This window comes from Xiphophorus hellerii, chromosome 24, assembly GCF_003331165.1.
Source record: "Xiphophorus hellerii strain 12219 chromosome 24, Xiphophorus_hellerii-4.1, whole genome shotgun sequence".
Taxonomy (NCBI): Eukaryota; Metazoa; Chordata; class Actinopteri; order Cyprinodontiformes; family Poeciliidae; genus Xiphophorus; species Xiphophorus hellerii.
The window spans coordinates 7,760,666-7,784,670 of NC_045695.1; the positions used below are offsets into that span (position 1 = coordinate 7,760,666).

The 24,005-nt window shown below is 40.6% G+C and overlaps 1 protein-coding gene across 5 annotated transcripts in view; it reads right to left on the reverse strand.

The window, feature by feature from the left end:
- Positions 1–24,005, reverse strand: part of raph1b (Ras association (RalGDS/AF-6) and pleckstrin homology domains 1b) — a 40,308-nt gene that overhangs the window by 5,611 nt on the left and 10,692 nt on the right. For 2 of the 5 annotated variants that reach the window (XM_032556425.1, XM_032556424.1), the window contains exons 2-14: positions 22,030–22,109; positions 10,971–11,090; positions 10,615–10,720; positions 10,309–10,503; positions 9,123–9,556; positions 7,935–8,021; positions 7,300–7,374; positions 4,693–4,770; positions 2,565–2,724; positions 2,358–2,479; positions 2,067–2,132; positions 1,812–1,955; positions 361–471 (exon numbers count right to left, since the gene is read on the reverse strand). In XM_032556425.1, the coding sequence (XP_032412316.1) occupies positions 361–471; positions 1,812–1,955; positions 2,067–2,132; positions 2,358–2,479; positions 2,565–2,724; positions 4,693–4,770; positions 7,300–7,374; positions 7,935–8,021; positions 9,123–9,556; positions 10,309–10,503; positions 10,615–10,720; positions 10,971–11,090 (1,698 nt within the window). In that variant the 5' untranslated portion in view covers positions 22,030–22,109. Of the gene's footprint in view, positions 1–360; positions 472–1,811; positions 1,956–2,066; positions 2,133–2,357; positions 2,480–2,564; positions 2,725–4,692; positions 4,771–7,299; positions 7,375–7,934; positions 8,022–9,122; positions 9,557–10,308; positions 10,504–10,614; positions 10,721–10,970; positions 11,091–22,029; positions 22,110–22,220; positions 22,306–24,005 lie in introns of those variants that run through there. The other 3 variants (XM_032556423.1, XM_032556426.1, XM_032556427.1) reach the window with 3 other exon arrangements.

A 24,005-nucleotide genomic window follows, 5' to 3' on the forward strand; every position in this document is an offset into this window, starting at 1 on the left:
GCGTTTGATGGTAAAAAAGCTTTATGTTAGTTTCATCTCACCAATGCTCGCAGTTCCAGTTTACGTTCAGGTAGCAATAATTGATTCTTTTTCATCTTTGAAAATTTGTAAAGGTGTGCACGTATATTTTTGATCGCTAACAAAGCCGACTTGCACTATCACAAATAAAGCACAGATTTTTTTGTAGTTTGTAACTGCCACTAGCTTAGCATGTCAACAAACGAAAGTGACTTTTTCCTTTGCCAATTGTTTTGCAGCTATCATCAGAATAATAGATAGAAAAACAAAAGTGTTGATTATTAAGAGCTTTTTCTATACCTGTTAACTATCTACAAAGGTGTTGGTCAGTGATTTCCTTACCTTCAGGGCCAGGCAGTAATCAGTAGGAGCCTTGTATTTGCTGCGGTAGTCCTGTCCATAATACACATTAACATGATCCAACTGCAGGAAGCACACAAGATCTCTGGACGCCTTCAGAGACACAAGATACAACATTATTATGCATATTTCACTAATTATGACAACTTTGAGTGATGAATTAGTAAATTAATTCCTACTCCTATCACTTTGAAAAATACAAATTTGAAAATTACAACATTGTAATCTAGATTACAACTAATTGAGAAAGAATTCCACAAAATATAAATTAAATGATGATTATATGGGGGCTTTTGAACATGGAGCATGTCTCTAAATTTTCAGATGTTAAGAAGATCATTTTTGATGGAGAAAAAGGCTAGAAAAGGAAGATAATTTAGGGAATTATGCACGTTGCACACATGCTTACAAAAATAAGAGCACATGTGCACTTCAGATCTAGTACCATACATGATAAATGGCATGCGTTGTTTGCTTCCACTGTTCTTCAAAGTGATTCAGCACACAACAGGAAATACCGCAGAGCAGACTGTGGATCTGGTTCTCATGATCCCAACTCACATTTCTGTTTAACCCTTAAAAGTCTGGCATATAAAATGCTGAGTTTTATAAGTGTACCTGCTCAAAATTAGAAACATTGCTTGACTTTTTTTAACTGATACATAAGGATTTTGCAATTATCATGAAACAGAAAATTTCCTCCCATTAATTTTTCTTTTTTATACAGAATGTCCAAAAATACTTAGCAACATTTTCACTGAGTACAGCAGGTTTCTGGAGAATGTAACAAGGTGTTAAAGAAGTAGTGGTCTCAGTACTTTCTGAAATCTCACTTTAACAAAGTTTTGAGGACAGAGAGTTTTTTGTGCATCTCCAGATTTGCTAAAGTATGCATAAACTAACCCTGGGCCTTTAAAAGAAGTCGAGCCATTACAGCTTACAACTTAACATAACACCAAAACTGTGTCGTTAGCACCTAATTCCCATTGTGTTACTTTTAATACAGCTATTTCTAAATCTTCCACCTCTTTAGTAACAGGTATTTGATGTAAAAATTATACAATACTGACACAAATGATGCAAAAACGATACATGTACATGTTATAGAGCATGATATCTCAGAAGGGCTTGTATCAAAAACAATACATTTTATAAAAGTTAATTTTTAAAAATATATATATCTCTAACATTTTACAAAAATATGTAGTATTCTTATCTTTATAAAACTACATATACGCATGACAACCACGGTTATATCAAATTATACAAAAATGATACAAACACTTGCATCAAAAATGATCTGTAGTTTTATAAGAGTTATCTTTAAATGTCACTTTTGATAGTCGTAAAAGTGCTAACTTTATTAGAAAGGTAGAGGTCTCAAAAATATGTTGGTGTTATAGGATTATTCATAAACACAAGTCTAAGCTGACCTTTGCTTTGCCTTTTGGGACATAATAGATCCCTGAAGCCCTGAGGAGAAAGTAACGCTTTTTCCACGACTTCTTTCCATCCTCTTTGAGCCACAGAATCCCCTCAATCTCTGGCACCGACACCGATCCGCCGCAGAAGCATTCCTGAAAGGCAAAAATGAAATAAAGAACAAAATAAAATAGTGTGATTCTCTGTCTTCATTTCCTTCTACCAGCAGTAGAAACAAAACCAAAGGTCGTTTTGCACGTCTTTACCTCTAGTAGAGCTTCTTTATTCCGGTCAGCCATCTCTGATGTCTCCTTCCGCCCCAACAAGTAGTTCTGAAAGGGATTGAAGGGAACAGGACAGTGAGTCGATGACAAAGAGGAGGGGGAGTGAAGCTGGAAACACACCTCGTCTTACGGTAAATAAATTATTCACCTCAACTCGCTTTAGAGTTTTGACCTACTTTCAAGTTCCCTCCCTGACTGGCAGCTGTGTAAGCACTCAGCATGCATAAACTATGTGCTTGCGTGCGCGGCACGAGCAGATTAACGGGCGCTCACCTGGGGGTTCTTGAAGAGAGCGTACTTCTCGATGCGCTCGATGAACATGAGCTTGTTGTGGCTGTCCCGGGTCCAGTTTAACAGGTTCTCCACCAAGTTCTCATGGTCCTCAAATATACGTTCTGGAAAAGATTATGGCGCAATGAAAAACCTGTCGTCAACATCATTAAGCGTGCTTAATTGAGTCAGGATGGACGGCTGGCTTACCCATCTGCAGCTCCGTAATGGTTTCCACCAGAGACCAGTCTGGACTGTAGCCACAGTGAGACTTATCCAGCAGGCTGTCCAGCACCTGTCTGACCGACTGCCGCTCATCCACCATCATGGTCTTGGAGCTCTCGTCCGACATATGGACCCGAATCACCAGCTGAGAAAGAACAGGAGCGTTAGAAACAATTAGTAAAGGTATTTATTGCTTTTTGTGACCAATAAAATACAGACGTCTGTATTTACCAGGTATATTCAACTAAATGCATCAGAATATTAACAAAATGTTGATGTATAAGCCCAATATACCTAAATAATCATGATGATAACTTAACAGACATTTTCACAGGTAATTTGTTCACTTATTTGTTTTCCTTTGTCTTTAAATATCCATATATTGTATATAATACGCATTTTTATGGGGCTTTTGTTATTTGTTTATGAGATAAGAAACTGAAATGAACCGGTAATTGGTGTTTGTGGGGGGGTTTTAAACATAAGGAGTCAAATTAAATAAGCATATGCTTTTCCCCTTTTTATTCATTTATGTATGTTTGTTTGTGTTGTTTTTCCCATGTCTGAAACAAATGCTAAAAATGCTAACTGATAAAAAAAAAAGTTCACTGACAGCTTACACTTAGATGGTAAGCTCCAAATTCCAACGCTATAAAATACGGCTGTTCCGAGGACATTGATGGAAAGTTTAGTGGAGGGAAAATATGGTAAACGAGCAACAAAAAACATTTGTACTTGAGTTTGAACTGTTTGTTTGGTAGCCGTTTTGGCTCTAATCTCTTTCAAAGGCCAGGCATTATTATATTTGTATATTTTACAGTTACTTTGATGGAAAAAACCCCTCTTTTTCCAAAAATTACCATTTTATCCTCATGTCTGACAGACCAGTTTGTTGTTATACACAGACAAACAGATACGCACCGTCAGCATATGACAGAACTTGGACTATATTCAGTTTGATCAACCATGATTTACAAAGTTTCCGTTTGTAAACTCAGTCAGTTCATTCAGGCTGCAAGAAAGCGAAAAAGAGCTTTCCACAGATAACAGGAACATTAAACAGCTTTCAGTAACCGTCTGTTCACAAACATGCTGAACTTGAAAACGTTGATACCCGTTTAAAAAGCTAGTGGTTGCAAAGCTAATTGCTAATTTTAAAAGCTAAAGACACCTTAAAATATTCACTTATTTTGTCTTTGTTAAAATATTCGATTCTGTTTTGTAGCTTGATGGCACTTACACCTCTACTCCTGAAAAAAAAAAGTTATTAAAACAAGACTTTAGGAGTGCCTGAAAAACATACTTTGAAACCTAATGAGGTTAAAACTTTACAATAGCTGGAGGCAAGTTTTAATTCCTATTGCTGAATCCAAACCGATAAAGCCAATAACTGCTTCCCAACACCTCCAATTTTTGTTTTGCCGACCCTTTGACCCGGATGATTGAGCTGAAACCCAAACCAGTGAAGGCACTACGACGGAGCCTCAGACATGGGGAGCCTGACCTACATTTCTCAGAATACAAACCGACTCACCCCCTTCTGAATCTCTACTGCATAAAAGTTGATGAGAAATGTTGAATTTTTAATTCAAATACAACGAAGCTGATGGAATTGCATGCATTCAGCGAGTCACTGATTCTCATGTTGCAGCTGTACCAAGCTTCCCTTTATCTGGTCATGTCAAAGAAGAGCCCTGTTGGTTGGAACACTGCTGGGCTTCACCCATTAATCACACATTTAAAAAAAGGAACACCATTCTGCAAAATGCATTTGTCCTCATTTACACAGTCGGTTCATTCATGTGGAGTCCAGTATCGATACATAAATGGAGACAGAGGCTGCAGTCGTCCAGTCAAACATCAGAGCAGGTTACGGTGGAAGTGGAAAAGCAAAAAAGAAAAATAGCTGCATTGTCTTTCAATGCACAGACTGACTTCTTGCTTCCACAATCAAACGCTGCATTGACCTATTTTCCCTGCGCTTCGATGCCTCGCCATGGATGAAGTTCAAAAGCGTATCTGACAAGATGATGAGTGCTTCTTAAGATCGAAGGAGTTTCATGAAGACAGATCGAGTCTGAAAGTGTTCAGAAAAAAAACAAAACGCATTTACCTTTTTGACCTGCGCCTCCTTGATTTTCTCCAGAGCGACACGGATCTTCTCTGCCTTGATCTTGGCGGCTTGCTCCTCCTGGATGGACACACAGGAACATGTTTAATCCATCATGGCACACACACGGCTTCTTCCAATTTAAGCTTTTTTAAAAGTTGAAATGCCGCAAACTACATAAGGATTTTTCTCTCCATTTTCGTAGCTTACCTGCCCTCTCCAGCAAGATGCCATCATCTCCATTCTACAGGTTAGCAATGCTTACACTTGTGTAATTAATATGTTATATAACTGATGTGAATCGTTGCGGTTGCAGCTATGACATTCTCTCAAACGTGGCACTCCATCATTCTGGATTCAAAGGAAGCTGCGGCAGCTTCCTTTGATCCTCTTAAACAATGCTAGAAGATTCCTAAAGGACGCGAGGCTGCAGATTGATGCACCGACCCTTCAAAGAGCATCTATGAATCCCCCAAAAAATATAAAATCCTCAGTAGAAGTGGGAAACATTGTAAAGTTGTTCCACAATGATCGTCGGCGGGGATGAAACTGGGTAAAAGTCTGCGGCGGCGTGGGGGTTCACTGACATTCACATGTGCACCCAATGTGCACAATTTGACAAACCAAAAAAAAAAAAAAAAAAACCCGAGATAGTAGGAAGGAAGACGCCCCTCCCCCTTGCCTCTTCCCTTCGTCTCTTCAGAACAGCAGCCAGGCTTTGGGAGCGTGCCCAATCGATGGAGCATAATCCCCACAGATATAGTAGGAGCCGAAGGGGTCAGCCAACCAGAGAGCTGCTTTCTCAGGACCCTCCAGCCAATCGGCGAGAGACGATGGCAGCCTCCGGTCCTGAGGCTAAGCCACAGTGGCAGGGATGTGCGGCGGTGGAATTTGGGTGAATGTGGTGCTGAATATTTGACGACGTCTACAGATGTGTTCGCAGAAAGAGGGTGAGGGGTATAAACAAGAACCACCCCCTCCTCCCTTTGACCCAGACTGTCTTTTTCACATGAGTAGCTTCAAAGCAAGCAAACATTAATGGAGTCGGTGTGGCCGACTCGGAGCGGCCGGCGTTCAGAGTAAGGGGGTCAGGGTGGGTTTAACCTCAGATTTAACCCTCTGACACCGGCACAACTCCTGTTTCTGGTCCTACTCTACTGACACGTTCACACCCAGCCAGTTTTCAAGAGCTCTTCTGAATAGTTGGGGCATTTCTTTTTTTATTTTTACTTTGGCATCCTCACACTTTAATGTCTTTCCACTCTTTCCCCGCCTTGCTCGCTCTCATCAGTATTCCACATTCGCGAGTTCATTCTCGCGGCTTGTGCATTGCAGGATTTCCCTTCTAGGGGTGAGCATTTATCATATAATCTATCGCAATGATAAGAAATTGGATTTATCGCTGTCGAGTTAAATTTAAGTTATTGACAGTAAATAAAAGAACAACAATGTAATTCCATTTTCTTCACAGTTCATCCATGAGAGCATCAATAAATATCAGGAAATTAAATACAGTTACTGTGTGCAGTTTAGTGATATTAGTGGTATTTTGAGGAAGTCAATTTCAAAATGGGAATGGTGTTTTTCCAAGAACTGCATTTGCTGCGGCAGCCACACAGTTACCTAAAAAAATAAGACATCCGTTTTTTTTATTATTATTATTTTTATCGTTATCACAATATGCCACACAAAAAAAAGAGATAAAGCTTTAAGTCCATATCACCCACTTCTCTCCAAATTTCAGTTCATGATTAAATGACTGCTCAAAAAATTAAAATCAAAAAATCAAGATTTAAAACTTGACGACTATTCCCGGGGATTTCAAAATGCCCCAAAATAAAACTTTTCTACTGTCACCACATGCTTTCTGAGAAGGAAAAAAGGCTTAATCAAATCATTTTTTATTAATTACATTTAGGATTAGACTGGACTGTATATCACAGAAACCGATCTGTTTTATGTGACAGGACTGCACAAGCTGATTTATGATAAATTTCTATATAATTGTAAAAACTTCTGAGATAGAGACTTTGTAAATCTAGCCCCAGTTTCAACTTAAATAATGGAAAAGCACTGCATAACATTGACAGATACAAGAAACATTAAACCTCAAAAAGGTTGATACATTAGCTTGACAAGATTATTTCCTCATAAAACAGAAAGTAAATCAACAGTAAGCCGCATGCAGAAAAAACACGGAAAGGAGAAAAAACACAGATCCAAAGACAAAAGCCCTCATGCATCTGAATAATGTTTAATAAAGACCAACTCATGGTGAAGTTAATAAGGAAAAATTAAGTCAATACTATCCATCCTAAAAACTGCAATGAAAGCCTTCATACAGATAGCTGAATATGGCGATCTTGGTTTTCCCCAATAATAAAAACCTGGGTTCCCACACATTGTTATGGTAAACTACCAAACTTTTAATGATACAACTTTCCAGAGCCTATGCCCCCATCGCTATCCAGATGTCAAAAACACTAAAATCTAATTCCAAAATTTTCCAGACTGTGTCGGAACCCTGAAAGATGGATTTTTCCCCCCCCAGCAGGCATGCAGAGACTCCACAGGCACCCAGACCGATCATGGAGTGTAAAAGGAAGTCACCTTGGTCAGGAGGTGAGAAGGCTTCCCAGCTATGCTTTTCAGAATGAGTGAGGTTTCTCGGTCCAGATAGGAATGCTTGGGTGAGGAACAGGAGATAAAAAAAAGAAAGAGCAGAGGAAGAGACAAAATACAGGGAAGTCAGTGCCAGATGATTATCTGAGGCTTATTAATTGCAGGTGTTGTGATTCTTTAAAAAAAAAAAATAAAATAAAGCAGCGTGGAAAAGAGAGAAGACTCTAAATAAAGCACTCAGCGGTTGTGGTTGTCAGCTGAAGGAAAGACTGTGTGAAGAGTGAGGCAAATTCAGATGTAGTTTCACTTACAGTTCAGCTGCCTTCACACATCATTTTACAGCAGTTTTTACATCTCATTGTTTTATGAACAAAACTGAAATATTATGATCATAGCGCTGCAGAAAGGGTTTCAAATGAACTAAAAATCTGAAAACCACATCCATACACAAATAACCATTAGATTTTTTTTTTATAAGAACTGCTAAATGTTTTTTTTTTAAAACAGGTGTAAAACATTCCCCAAAACCCAATTTGAACACACAACAATGTTCTGCATTTTCAATAGCATAACAGCTATTTTCCACAATTACAGTTGACTGTACTCCTCACACGCAAACTTACAGTGGCCTGGTCCACTTCACCCTCGCGGGAGGTGAAGTCAAGCTGGCGTCTGGCCGGCCTACTGCAGGCCCGTCGCAGTGTGACATGCTGGAAAAGTCGGAAGGTGCAGGCAGGCAGGCAGACGAGCGGGTGCGTGTGTGTTTGTGGAAAGAGGCCAACGATAAATCAAAGGATGCAAACAGAAACAAAGTGAACACATGCAGGAGAGAGAGGGAGACATGCAGGATAACATGGTTGTTGTGACCTGACTTGTTTTTCTTCTTTTTTTGGACGCCTGTTTTTCTTCGAGCTTCTACAGGCTAGAAATAAAGCTGAGATTTGCTTTGCCTAAAAGCAGATTAAATGTGTCTTACCAACACTTTAGAGCAGTGTTTCTCAAGCCTTTTCAGGCTGAGGATTAAACACTCACGGACCACCTAACTTTAAATTATCACCACAATAACACAACATGAAAAAAGGATTTTTTTTTTATTCCAAGTGTTGTGTTAATTATACTTTAGAACTGTTTGTAATTTAGAAGCAGGATAAAAGAAAAATAAAATTGAGTTGCTTGGTAGAAACAAACATTTTCTTTCAGCCCGAGGAAAGCCTGACATAGTCTATTATTTTATTTTAGGTGTTTAGATGCAGGTAGTCAACGTGGGGTGCAGCGCTGCTCACCACCTCGCACTCAGCACGCTACGTATTGTAACAGTGTCTTAAAACAGTTTTGTAAACTCACCCCGAGAAACTGAAAACTACCGTACTCATGCTGACATGAATTTCTCTGACTACATAAGTAGTCCTGGTGTTTTCTTTCCACCAGGTATCGTCGGCTTTTCTTTTGAGTGACCTAGTCATAAGCCACTTATCCATTATTATTTTTAAACACAACCCTTTGGTAAGCTAACTGTACATGTCGCACTTTGAGCTCACATCACAGCAAATAAACGGTTATTTGCATGCAGTACCTTGATGACCGCAGTTTGAGAAAGACTGCTTTAGAGGTTCATCTGGTTTAGTCAGAGAGCCGGTGGTGAGTTCCAGGAGCCCAGAAAAAGTTGTTAACATTGCAATCCAAAACTTTGTAGATTGCAGTGGGTTTCATTACACAAGAGAATGCACAACACACACCAAAAACATGCAACTCAAACTATCCCCCTTATTTTGCTGTGTGCTATGTTTTTGGTTTCCGTGCAAATATCATACCTCTGTGCTGGTCTGGTTCTGCCCTTGCGAGCTCGGACTGCCCTGCTCATCTGCCTCTCCTCCCGTCATCCCTTTATCCACATCCAGGGAGTCCATGCTGGAAGCCGAGGCGCACGCCGAATTAATGCTGGAGCGCTGCGACTGAGCCTCCTGCTCACAGGCTGTGCCCACCGAACCGGTTCTGCGGTGCTGCCTGCCACCGGACGATCCAGAGGAGGGGCGCCGCAAAGCTGTGGAGGACACTGAAGACGAGGAAGACGAAGTAGAAGAAGAAGAGGAAGTCTGACGCGCTGCTTCATCCATGCTGAGGGAGGCCTTCTCCAGCTGGGAGGTGATGTCGTCCAGGGAGATGTTGGAGGCCGCGGATCGAGAGCTGGCGCTGCCGCCCCGAACCGTGCTGGCCGGCGACGCTCTGGCACTGCTGCTCGTGCTTCCTGAAGGAAATGTTTAAGGAAAAAAAAACACTGAGAACACAGAAGTGATCTACCACAAAAAACAGTCAACTTCGACACGTTCAGAAATCCCTTTCTTTGGATCTTTTACAAGTGGAAAACGTTCTTTATACTTTTTAGACTCTCAGGAGTTCTTAGACTCTATGCTTGCCCATTTCAAGTATAAAACACAAAACTTAAACACATTTATGGTAGATATATCTATAGATGTCAGGATGGACAGATGAAATTAATGGACAAAAAAATAGACGGATGGATGAAAACAGCCTTCTCTCATAGTTAATCTCTAGAAATAAAAAACTGGATCACATCTTCTTTATCAACTCATCCACTTCATCCTTAATGAAGCCAATGTGGATGTGGAAGGATATTTTTTAAATTTCAAATTGAAAAACAATTTTTAATATTCTTCAAAAAACCTAGTGAAAGAGCAAGAAATCCTTTCATAAAAACCCTTTTGTGTATTTTTCTGTGACTGGACAGAGTCTGACTGACTCCTGCTTCCTGTGAGCCGCTGCTCATTTGGTCAGCCTTTTCTAATCTGAACCAGCGGAGAACAAAGCCGGCGCTCATTCTCCCCTCGCAGCGACTCATTTAAAAGTACCTATTTATCCCGAGAGAGTCAAACTCAAGTCTTTGTAATTCCGCTGACCTTTGATTTGCACACAAAGCAGGGGAGTAACTCATGACACAATCTCCTTAAAATGCAGCACGCTGTAAAGAGACTGAACTACCTCCGCTGTTTCCCCCTCCACTGGTGCCAGGGTGCTTGGTGCTGGCACTGCGGCCCCCGGGGCCCCTCTGTTGTCCCTTGTTCTGGCTGCGAGACGCCGAGTTTGGTTTGGAGATGGTGCTGAGCTCTTGCTCGATGGAGCAAAGGTCGGCCATGAGGGCATCCAGGTCGACGGTGTCTCCCTGATTCAGAGCCTCTGTGAAAAGATTTCACAGGGGATGGAGGAGGAAATAGGTTCATTATGGAGGGAACTCAATTTATTAGGAAATTATTTTTGTTGTGCTGCCTTTTGACACCCGAGTCTCACCATTTATGTTGTACATAGAGAAGCGGTAGGAGAAGTTGGCTATGTTCGTCTCCTGCCTGAGAGGCGGCTTCTGCAGTGCTTTTTGTGGCCGACCATCATCCAAACTCTATGATGAATGAAAAAAAAACAACAAACAAACAAAAAAAAAAATCAGCAAACACCGAAACACAACCAAGGCAGGGGATCATAACAACCACGTCTGATTGCAATGCTCCTCAGTGTCTCACACACAGCGCTGCATATATGCACAATGTAAAGTGAAGGGGAGAGTTGCTAGGAAACAGAGACAGGATTAGCAGTGTTACGGTTGCCATGGATACAGCCTCTTCCTTATTTCCTCCTGCCTGTCTGCCTACCTGTGTGAGCTTGTCCAGCTCACCCAGCCAGGCCCCAAACATCTTGTCCAGGTCCTGGTCCTCCTTGTCGCTGTCCTCCTCCGCCCCGTGGTCCAGCTCGTCGTCCGACACCTGATCCATCTGCACACACAAAAATTAGAAATTACTATATTATAGATTATAGGGATGGAATGAGAAGACACCAGTTTAACATCTCCTGGTGACATCAGCCAGTGAAAATGATGCAGGAGAAATTAAAGGCCACACACAACATTTAAGACCATAATAAGGACTGAAATGTGTTAAACTGAGGGACTTCACAGATGTTTTTAGTGATACAGCACCCCCAAGTGGACAGAAAGAGTAGCTCAGCTGAATATAAATGAAGTCATTTCATTGTAAAGCAAAAAGTCAAATCAAGAAGAGGCATTGTTTCAACTGATGGCATAAATAAAAGGTAAAACTTAAAGAATAGGCACGTACTCTTAATAGGAATTTAGATTTTTATTTTATGAATAACGTTTTGATTTTTAATCAAATTTTGGCAAACATAACTACATCACAAATGAAATACAAAACAAAATCCACCACATATATGTGCCATTACACATCACTGGATATAAAGAGGTTATTAAATGAATTAGTTTAAAACCTAGGAGTTTAGAATTTCGCATTGTACATAAACCTTAATTTTACAGAGAGAATACCTAAAAATCTTGAAAGCATAAATGAAAATCAACCTTTTAAGTGTCATGACAAACAGACATTTTTCTGAAGCAAAAATGCTTTTGAATCACCACCTTTAATACAGAAAATACTTCCATTTATGGATAATAATGCAGCACCTTTAAATTTAACATATTGAACCCAGTAAAGCTATAAATAACATTAACGTCTTAATACGGTGGTTGGAGCTGAAAAGCAATAAGTGAATATTTTAACTAGAACATGAGGAGGAGATACTATCGATCACAATATGAAGATCTGTGGACAGTAGATGTGAGTCAATCCTTTGGTACAGTCCAGCAATCTCCCTCCAGAGCCGTCTGATGGAATATTCCCCAGTAATCCCATTGATGTTTTCAGACGGTGTCACTGCCTCCAGTTATCCAACCCATGTAGTGTCAGTCACCAGTTGGGCCTGTACCAAACCAGGATTAACTCCTCTGATGACCCTCATTCGTTTGATCCGGCAAAAGATTTTTTTTTTATGCTTTTATGGGAATTTCTGAGCTTCTACAAGAAAAGCTGTTTAAAATCCATGTTGTGCTACAGGAGAGAGGTAAAAGCTTGAAGTAAATGTGGTTGGAGCTGAAAAGCAAAGCAGTACTGGGTGGCAACACAGACTGAAACCCCACAGCAGTTGGGAGACACTTGTTACAGTGTCACATTACAGCATTGATGATGGATAGCTTCCTGCCTTGGCATTGGGACTTGGCCCATCAGCTTGAATAAGAAGGTGGGATATGCATGTGCAACCTAAAAACAAACCAAGTAAATCTGGGTGCGAGCGTGTTTGAAATTACATCCATTCTCTCGCAAGCGAGTGTGCGAGGCGGAACAGGAAATGGCCTGGATGGGCAGAATTCCTCATTTCCCTTATGACCCGCTCCGTGTCAGGAAACTCCAGCTGTCCTTCTGTTTTCTGCACCACTTACTGGGAAGGGGAGATATATGAGGGTGTGGGAAGACAAGTTGAAAATGAGGTCCAGACTCCTCCACCCTTACAGCCATCAAATGGACCATTTACTGAGGCTTTGTGGTTCGCCAGATTACCATTCAGTCATTATCATTTCTTGATTTGGGTACATGTGGCTCCAGTGACACTCACTGACACTTGTTTTAGGGTTACTACACATTTAACGACACAATATTTTCGAGACTCAAATTTCTAGACTTCTAAATAAAAAATTATAAATACAGTATTTTACTCTAAATTCATGGGCGATATTTCTGCTCAGATCCAGCTTTAATTACACATCTTTCAAATACAGAGGACAGTAAAACAGACCAAAAAGAGATTAATGGTTGGATTGTTGGAGAGGACAAAAATGTATAAATTACAGACCAACAACTGGATGAATGGATAGATTGACAGATGAATGCAATAATAGATTGACAGTGAATGAATGAAATGAATCAATGCAACAATGGATTGATAGATGGTCAAGTGGATGACTAGTGGAGGGACGGATAAACAAATCCACAGATGGATTGATGGTCAGATAAAAGATGGACACAGGTTTTCAACAATAGGAAAAACAGTATCCATGGTTTCATTTAGTCTACATTGACCCAGAAAATATTTAGGTTCCATATCTTCAAGACCTTTCCAGTCTGTATAGAACCCTGATTTAATTTACAGCAGATGAAGTGTCAGTCTTGATTAAATCTAGACAAAAATAAGGTAAAAAAAAAAAAAAACGAACAAAAAACCCAGAGTAGCAATCAGTGCATAACCTAAAACAAAGTGCTCTTCGACAATGACTCTAGTTATGTCATCCTAATGGAATCACAGCCTCAACCAGAGATCCTGCTGCAGGTTTAAGTGAATTACCACCTGCGGCCCAGCTTTTAAGCTTATGGACCATGACCTGGCTGAGATGCAGGGCTTGGAGGAAGATGCTGTGTGTCTGAGAGTGTGCATGTGCAGGAGCATTATCACCATTGAATGCCAGCCTTGGCCTTTTCCCTCCTGATACTGAGCTACGCTATTCTTTCTTGTCTGAGCATGACCGACATTGATCTGGATGGGTCAGGGGTCTAAACTGAATGAGCAGAGGTCAAAGGACTTCCCAGTGGAGTCTCTTTTCCAAGGTCTTTTTGTGAACGATTGCTCTTGTAGCTGGTGAATCAACAAAAAAGGAATAAAGAGAAGAAAGTATAGTGTGTTTTTGTCAGAATAAAATGCACCAATCTTCCAGCCCATACTGATTATTGGTTTTCTTTGAGGTCTGGCCTACAGAATCTGATTTTGACAGTTTCTAAAAGTTAGGAAATCGAAATATTTTGAACACATTAAATAAATTTTTTACTATTTGAATTTTATCAGCCAGTCACTGCATGGTCACAGCTGATCAAGGGGAAACCGACCAAACTTAGACCAACTAGGACGTGCTGTGGTGGCAAAGGGGATAGCGCGACCCATGTTTAGAGGCCTCGAGTCCTCGATGAGGCCATCGCGGGTTCGACTTCCGGACTCGACGATATTTGCTGCATGTCTTCCCTCTCTCCTGTCAGCCTACTTTCATATAAGGGACACTAGAGCCCACAAAAGACCCCTGGAGGGGTTAAAAAAAACAAAACTTAGACCAACTAACTTGTAAATCGCTAATCAGAAACAGAAAGGTAGTCTTCTTGCACTGAAAAACTCTTCTCATGAAACTAGAGAAAGTATTGCACTTAGCCCTGATAACAGCAAAGAGGTAGGAGGAGGAAAAGCGAAGGAAAAGAACAGAGATCTATCTTTAGCCTTTCAGTTCAAAGAGTGTCAAGAAGATTAGAAGAGCGCAGAGTAAAGACTGTGTAACAAAAGGAACAGATAGTGTATGTAAATTTTTAATACTGCTGAAGAAATGCTTAAAAGTGTTAGATTTTTGGTCAAGCACCTCTCCCTTTGTGCACCGTGTATTTTTGTCACCAGAGAAAGTAGGTTAATAAGTGACTAACTCCCTGACTTCTAGTCACATGACTTGGAATGACTGATCCTGCCTGAGGGATAATTTCACACCAAACTTGACACACAAACCACTGGCATCATGTCAGATCAAAGGATTTGGCTGATTATGTCTTTGTCATAACAATGCTTCTTGGTAATAAGTCTCTTGCCATTACAAAGTCTTTAAATTAAATTGCACCACATCTGTACAGATTATATATTTGTGTGCGTTGTACCAGAAGAAGAACTGCATAACGGCAAACAACTTTTCTTACTTTCGTACCAAGTTTATAGCGCATTTAAAAAAACAAGAGATCTACACCAGGAGGCCCCAGATCTCCCTGCTTCTTTCCATTAGTTGGAGAAAAATGCATGAAATTACATCACAGGTCAGCTTGGGTCTTCTTGGCTGAATCCTCGCTAAATTCTGTTTGTGTAATGCCGACAGAGAATCCGTGACCATTTGGTTCCCATTAAAACGTTATTTGAGATTGACTAACAAGTTTTATGATTCAGCTTTCAGGCCAGAGAAGTAGTAGTCTTAGGTCTGAGGAGTTTACAAGAACGGTAAGTTGCTGACGTCTCAGTTAGCAACAGGCATGGGTCACTGGGGGGTTTTCGTAAGCATTGAACAATCACTATGAGGTGTCCTGGTTTTTTGCTTGATTCATGACCAGTGTTTCCAGTTAACATTCAAATACCAAAAGCTCAATAAACGTGGGTTACAAATAAATCCTTTCATATTTCAAACAGACAGGAAATACGAGGGCTGAGATGTGGAAAATTGACATAACTAAATAAACAATTTGGTAGCCAGATACTTCCGCTTGAGCTAATTTTTCCATCAAGTATTTCTTAACAGGCTATTTCTAGATCAAATGAAAACTGAATCAATCTTGTTCTTATATCCATTCTCCCTCTCCCCCATATTACCCTCACAATCCCACCTCCCAACTGAAAAGCCTTAACAAATTATATAATACTAGCAAAGTGAGCCAAAATTAAAGGGAAGCACTTTGGAAAATAAGAGAGTAGGGAACAAGAGGTCATTAACAGAAACTCATTAAACTCTAAGAAAGCATGAATAGCTGCTGCGGTGCTTGGCTGTAAACACAGATTGGGAATTCTTCAGAGTTTAGTGGGATACAAACATTTAAAGCTCTTAAAGTCGCTGGCAGCAGATGCAGCAGCTTCACCACTGCTAGGAGTGGCTTTAAATCTGCCAGGTCTGAGGATTACAGCTAATATGCCAGTTAAGATGTTCCCCAGTACAAAGTCAGAGGAGAATAAATTGGGGACAAAGTGGTGCAATTAACCCTCCTGGTGGGAAAACATACACAAAACAATGCTAACGGCTAACATTAGCTTCCAATGCTAATGTTACAGGCTAAATCACATTTGAAGCCAATTAAAGTAATATAAGATTAAGCTATTAATGGGTCTATTCTTAAGTTGGTGTGGAGAATGCATCATTCTGCATGCAAAAAAAAAAACTACCATTAAAACTTGAGCGTTTCTTAATCAAGTTTATTACATTTTTGTTACACTAGCAGCTACTTTAAGAGGCTCCTCATTGGTTGCTGGTCATGTTGCCCTTTTGTATTATTGCAATCCTGCTGTTTTCAGACTCAACTTTTAGATTTTTTGTGGCCCGTGTCTCTGTTCATCTCTGTTCATCCCTTAAAAAGTATTTAAGGCATGACATAAAGCAGCTTTAATAACACAGGAGGTTTGAGCATGTTTCTGTTGATTATCTCTCAGTTTAATCAATTAACAAGCAACTATATATACATGCTATTTATATACAATATGGTCCAATTTGAAGGTTTCCTCAACAGGATAAATTTCATCCTCCTGCTCATGTCATCCAGTATGAAATGTGCTTCCAGACAGATTATGACTCATGACTTACACATACATGCGTCTAGTTGTCAAAATAGCCTCCATGGGATAAACTGAAGTCATAAAACAGACACTGAAATCCCAAGACATAGGATATCACAAATGACATTCGGCATCACAATGACCCTGCTTAAAAGCCTGTAAAGTCCATCTTGCGATATTGCGTGTGATGAGCCTGTCAGATCGAGGCCTTCGTCAAAGAACAAAGCCTCCCGGTCTTGAATGCTTGGTCTCATTGCCACCGAGATATAAAACAGATTCGATCTCTCTGCAAAATGCGAGAACGTCTAATTACTTCCAGGCTTATGTTTGCAACGCAGATGATAGTCACTCACTCATATCCACTGCTATTTATCCTTTTCTTTCTTGTTCATGACTAAATCCAAACCACAACAACACAGAAAATATATAAAGCAGTACGAACCTACCCACTCACTGTGCAACTGAAAAAACCCTCTGCATATAAAAGGAGTGGCGTTTTGTTTCAACTCCAGCTTCTAACTAGCTGTGTCTGACCTAAACCTTTGACCTTTAGTGAATGTGATATTCCACTCTAAAGGTAACATAATAATGTTTGAGATAGATAAATATTGGGCTGATTCTAGTTATAACAACAAAGATGAAGCCTATATCTGGCAACTTTCTGCTGACAACTTTCTGTACATGACAATTTTGGGTAATCCCCGGGTAACTGTGGCTCATCTTGCAATAAGAAAGATGTGGGTTTGATTCCAGCTTCCTCCTGCCACATGTTGATATGCCTCTAGGCAAGGCACCAAACCTCAATGTTTTGGCATCTGTGAGTGCAACTAGGCTAATGCGGCTCTACTGTAGAGCACTTTAAGTGGTTATAACAACAATATAAATATAAACTCGGTTCATTGTTAGCTGGTTTGTCTGCGTTTCATTAGACGGACGTAAGAAATGACAACTTGTGGTTACAAGCGGGCAAAAGTTTCATGAATAACAGTCTTTTGATAACTTCACAGTCATGGTCAAGCTACTCTGAAGGAAACCCAGACGGAGTTTACAGTAAGCAATGCTAAGCGAGCTAAATTTAAATCGCTAACACAGGAAAGTTAAAAATGGCAATTCTACCAGTAATTGTGCACAATTCAATCTAAATATAAGATATGAGAAGAAATCTGTCTTTTGAAGCAGACATGTTGTAATAAGCAATAAATGAATTAATCGCATGACAAATTAAAACCAAAAGCTGGATGAAAAAAAGTCTTCAGTCTGATGCACTGGCCTTAACTACTCTTGTTTTTTAAAGGGGAGTTTTGTTTACACAGACTTTGTAATTAATTTAGTTTATTGTATGTTTTTTTTTTTGTTTTGTATATTTAAAATGTCTTCCAGTTTCAGTGTGAAAAGTTCATTAGAATTTTAAGTTTATTAATCTTTGAGAATTTGTTCTTGCCTTTGCCGTGGTATTACTAGAAAATGGTTTCAAAGCAACAATTTTATATTTATTGCAATAACTTATGAGACTATTTATTGTCCAGCAAATTTTGATGTTCTCTCAGGCCTTTTTTGAAGGACATGTGCTGTTCTTTTTGTATAGTTGTCTTTTATTTAGATAAATTTGGAGGATTGTATTCATTTTCAGTGATGCAAAAAAAAAAAAAAATGTAATCAGCCACAAAATATCTGATCAGTGCTTCTTTAGCAGTCACCAACGTCTGTTTTGGCATAATTTCTGAAATGTGGAAAATACTGTAAATATCTTAGAAGCAATAACACTCTTGTTTTCCACTAAATATTAATGTCGCTGTGTTTTTATATCAGGACTGGCGTAGTAAAAAAAGCAACATAAATCACATAGAAAGGAGGGACTGTTGTGAGGAGCTGGTTAAGTGCAGCAAAGGAAGAAAGGGGTTGATGGATGGACACAATACCAGGGGAAGAGCTACCATTAGACTGCGAATAGAGTCGGGGGCTGATCGCCAAAGCAGCGGCTCCGGCGACATCAGTCAAGCACGAGCAACAGCCACCAATCAGACGCAATCAGTCGAGCGTGGCATGACACAGCGGTCCCGCACGGTTTATACAGCCAATTAAGAAGGAGGGGTGCATAAAGAGCTGACGGGGGCCGGAGAGAGGAGAGGCAGACAGATGGAGAGCAAGAGCTGCACAATCCCAACCTGGAGAGGAGGGGGATAGTGGAAGTGCACGGTCACACTGGTGGGTGGGAAGTGTGAGGACGCAGCAAGCTCACCAGTATCACGGCGAGGCGAAATTCAGCAGCAATTGTCATGGCAACACACACGTGCACACGCACAGATCTCTGCCACACGAGCCTCATCACTCGCTACGCTACGCTAGTTCCTTTCACCACAAACAGAACAACCATGTGCTGCGTTCCATTGTCTGTCTGCATGGAAACATCAGCAATAAAATAAACAAGAAACACGAAGGTGATCTGTGCTAGGTGAGAGCTCTCAGAACGTCAACTCTGTTCGCTCATGAACAAACATTACAGAGGATGCGTCAGCTTCCCTGTAGGGCATGAGCCCAAATGTGAAATCAATATTCCTGTCTTTTCCCTAAAGAGATCAGGTTCCATCCAGACGCATACGCCCCATATACACACACACAAACACACACACACACAGAGGGGCTCAGGTGGTCTGCTGTAATATTTTCACACACCGACACCAACACCAACTTTTAAGCATGATGCAGCACTGCTGCTGCAGCAGCAGAGGCTGGGAACACAGAGATTATCCAGTGTTTGGTCAGCGGAGGGTTTAAATAAACCAGACTGCACCTGCAGTGTGAATTAATCAGCATCAATGCTGCTTCATATCAATGGTTTCTGCAAACAGGTATTAAGATGTGGCAAATCTGACAATGTTATATGCTGGAAAGCTTTTAGAGAATGTGACAGTTATTTATCGACAATTCATATTTCTGTCAGCGTTTCCCCGAAAAGGCAGTCAGTTTGATTAAGCGGACAAAAATTTATTGATGAAACAATTACATTAATCACAGTAAGCATGGTTATTTTTGCTGGCATTGTGAGCTACTTAGAAGGACTAACAACATTTGAGTTGCATTATTTAGTTGGTGCCATTATGTTTTCAGTTTAGGGCTGCAACTAACAATTATTTTAGTAATCGATTGTTATATCGAGTATTCTGATGATTAATTGCATAAAATGTTCAAATTCTGCAAATATTTTATTTAACCACATAGGTCTTTTTTACACAACATTAGAAATACAATAAAAGATGCAAATAATTAAGTCATTTTTTTAAGACCCGAAAAATTTGCCGGACTCGTTTCCAGCCATACCTCCTCCAGCATTCCTCGCTGTGCCAGGAACACACAATCGCATACCGCATCCCCCCCAAACGCCTTCATGGCTGCATCTCAGAACCAGCAGGAGAGATCGGCTCAAGGGTGGCGTTTTAGAAGCGCCTGCGCCTGAAGAAAACAGTTGCCATGATAACTGTGATCAGCTGTGCGTGATGTGCACGGCTGTGCCGACGGGCGTGCCGAGCGATACGGACAGCTGAGTGGAGGTGTTAGTGGGAGTCTGTGAGTGACACTGAAGCAGTATGAATCGCCAGCAAGCAGCCACCAGCTCGGTCTGGTCGATTATTTGTATTTGTTTTGTTTAGCTTCTCCTATCAAAAGGCCTTGTGCTCCGTGAGTCGTCGGCTCATCACAGTCACACAACGTTAAGTCAGCAGTCTAAACACAGATTCGTCTGTCTGAACGACGAAGAAAAGCAGCAGCTTTATCTTTTTCTCTGGCTGAATGAAGCCTACAGTATCGCAGCTGGCTTAAAGAAGGCTTCTGCAATTTACTTTGACTTTGTTTTTAATTAAGAACATTTGGGGCAATTCTGTATCAAAAATAGAACAAAAATGCAGTTTGAAAAGGATATTTTTTTTAACTGCTGCACATGACATTCAGGCACAGCTGGGACACTAAAAACCAACTTTTATACAGTTTCTATTCTCAAATATGGGTACAATCTTATTCAAAAAATGTCTAAACCTCAAAACTGATTGTTTTCAAGTGGTTATGTTGTTGCATAATCTTTTTATCCAGGCGTTGACAGTGCCTTCTAATTCTACTTCATTCCTTTAAAAAAAATCAAACCAAATCGCCAATCAGTTCTATACTTTACCAATTTTTTTAAATGAGTTTACTTCTGATGGAAGTACAAAAAGTATCATGTTTTATTTATTTCCCTTGACTGAAGCGTATTGGATCATGACTTTAAACACCAAATACATACCAAACTGTGATTGTTGTGTACCTTTACAACCCGAGTAAAAAAGTACAGTGCATATTCATTGGTTTTTCTATGGAACATAACTCCAATTTATTGGTGAAAACTCTGAATGATGTCCTGTGGTAACCAACAGACCTCCATGTTATGCTGTGAGAATCTCTTGTCTCGTTAGTAAAGAAATAAGTTCAGTTTGACAACCAAAGACATAGACAGCAAAGAGGAAACGTCTAAATGCTATAAAGCAGAACATCTTTCTGCAAACCACCGCTACGATTCAACCCCACATGCTTCCACTTAAGTCAAGAATTATCTCCTTCGGTGAGGAAGACTCTCCCCTTCCCTCTCATTTAGCTCTGATTTACACAACCTTCTGGAGGATTTTTGGGGCGTAAACTGTATGCTCCTCAAACTCTGAACTCACAACAACAAGCAAACAACACAGATCTCTATTGTCAACAGGGAATGCCACTTAGTTAAAAATGTATTTCAGTCAGATGACTGATGGTGCTGGTTTGAGAGCGTAGAGCCCCAGACACGCATGTTGGAGAGGCTGCATTCTAGCCAGGACATTAGGCCACCAGAAACAGAGCTTCACAGGAAGCTGTCTTTTTTTTTGGATTCCTACACATTCATCTAGTAAAATACTCCATAATTTCTGTTTATTTACAATAGTAGACACCAAAGTTCACTTATAAATTATTCAGCAGAGGAAAGAGGAATGAAAAGGAGGCAAGACCTGTGAAAGGAAGGAGATGGAAGGAAGGACAAAAGGAAAGTAGAAGGAGGAAATAGGGCACAAGGAAGGAAAGAAGGATGGGACACAAAAAGAGTGGAACAATGGAAGGAGGACACAAGATTGGGTGGTGGGGGCACCAACAAGGAAAGAAGGAGGCATAAGCAATTAGAGATGTTCACAAAGGAGGAAGGGAGGACTCCAAAAAGTAAGCAGTAGTGAGAAAGGAAGGAAGACACAAGAAAAAATAAAGCACAAGGAAGAAAGGAAAGAAAGAAACAAGAACATGAATGAAGGGCACAACATTGCCTAAATGTTGCCACACTTTCCAAGGTGTGGAAGTATTTTTTCCTCACTCCTATTTTCTCTATCCATACTCACTCAGAGCTGGAAAAGACCTGGATCCCATTCCATACTTTAAAAAACTGTATAGGAACTCTGGGCTTGATGCTTTCCAGAAACCTGCCCTTTCTTTCACCACAAGGAAAAACAGCAATGCCAGGATTTACCAACTATAATTTACAGGAACTTTTACCTCTGAAGTGGCTTTTCCTTTCGTCCTACTGAGGGTAAAGGTCAGACCACCACTCCACTCTGCGGCTGGGCTTTTATCCCCTGGAAAAAAAAAAAAAAACGGAAACCATGATCAGACATGAGCAAGTTTCTGACTGAGCCTGATGTCAACTCGCTGAAGTTGACATCTTTAGTCAAACGCTACAGACGGACTTTTGTGTTTCTATTTGCGCTGCAGAAGAACAGAGATACTCGACAGCTGGAACGGATCGCAGCAAGTTCTCCGTCACAAGAATGCCGAGGATTAACTGGGAAGGGTGCTTGAGCGAGAGACTTAACTGTGCTCAGACAAAATGACTCGCACAGTCAGAGAAATGTTCTCAGTGAAGTTCTTAAAGCAATCAGCCAGTGTTCCTGCTAACAATTTTAAATTAAAACTATTCAACTTATAGGGTGGAAAACTACCCTGATAAATCTGCACAGCTGGATGAAAATGGTACCATGCCTTACCCAGTAATTTCTAACATGAGTCAAAGCAAAAGCCTTGCTCAAACTATTAGGTATGTGTGTCAATGTGACTCATGAGTCTGCGAGTTTTAACACTTCAGTGGGTCATTAACTCACTACAGTGCTGAGTCATACATTAGTAGGTTGTTGTAGATAAAAAAAAACTACATGTTCAGGGTAAGTAAGCATTTTAAACAACTACAAGATGTCCACACACTACGGCAGTTTTGAGGTAATTTTGAGCAGAAACAAGCCCACAGCATCACAGATTCTCAACCATATTTAAAAGTGGGGAAGAGGAAACCCAAGTATCATAGATCCTCTATTGTATTTAACAAAGGGAATGACGTGCATTTGTGCTCCTTTTCGTGCCAAATCTATTTACAAAGAACTGCTAAAAAACTCAATCTTACTCATACTGGACAAACATGCTCAATCAATACTGTAACTGTGATTTAGTTGTGGAGTGTGTGAGAGGTAGGCAGCTGATGTTGTGGCTAACTACAGCGAAGCTGTTCCCGCTGGCCTCAGCTGTTTCTTTTGCTTTCCTGCACGGCAACTGTTGTTTGGACGCAGCATGTGGCCTTACAGGCAAAAGAAAACCGAGCGTTTGTTTTCACAGCAAACAGACTCCCTGCAACAACGCAGAGAGAGTGCTGTAAAGAGATAGTATGACGACTTGAGTCATCCATCCACACGTGCCATAAAAAAAAAATAGAACAAACATAATTGCCCCGTTAGATTATAGGTCAGGCCGCTCTTGTAATTTGCAGACGGTCGAAGCGTGATATCACTCAGTCAACACAAGGCTATTGAACAGGTGTGGCAGTGACACATGGGTCTGCGCAGCTGCAGGGAACAACAGTTGCCTCAGTCACAACAGAGAAGGGGCCGCTTCGCAGCTGCTCCGCTGCTGAAAACAAAGGAAGGTCTGCGGCACACGCGCAGACAAACAAGATCGACTTGCCGTCAAGACGCAGGAGTGCTAAAAAAAAGCAGCTCAAGCTTGCTTGTATATTCAGGAGGTAAAGTGTCTATTTAAATTAAAGTGAAGGCAACCCACTCCAAAAAATACACACCTACCCTGTGTCATCAGTTAACGTCACACACAGGGTTCAGTGTGGTGGACACAGGTGTGTCCTTGTCTCCCCGGTCTAAAAGTTCTGCTCATTTCCTGTCTGGAGCAGGAAGTGGGAAGAAGGGAAGGGCTCTGAGCGAGCAGGGGCAGTTATGATGTCACTGCAGGAAATAAAGGCAGGATTGTGTACGGGGGGAAGTACAGAAAACAGACGATGACAGAGAAGGAGCACTACAGAGGTTTACAAGCATGTCCAAGATGGTGAAGTTCACACAGCAGCACTCAAATCATCTGCACAAATCAAACACGATCCTCAATTCTCCAAAGTTTTGCTTTAAGGGGGCAGTTTTTAGTAAAATCAACTTTTTATGGCTTTTTTTTATCATGTTATAATGTTATGCCCTCCTCAAAAA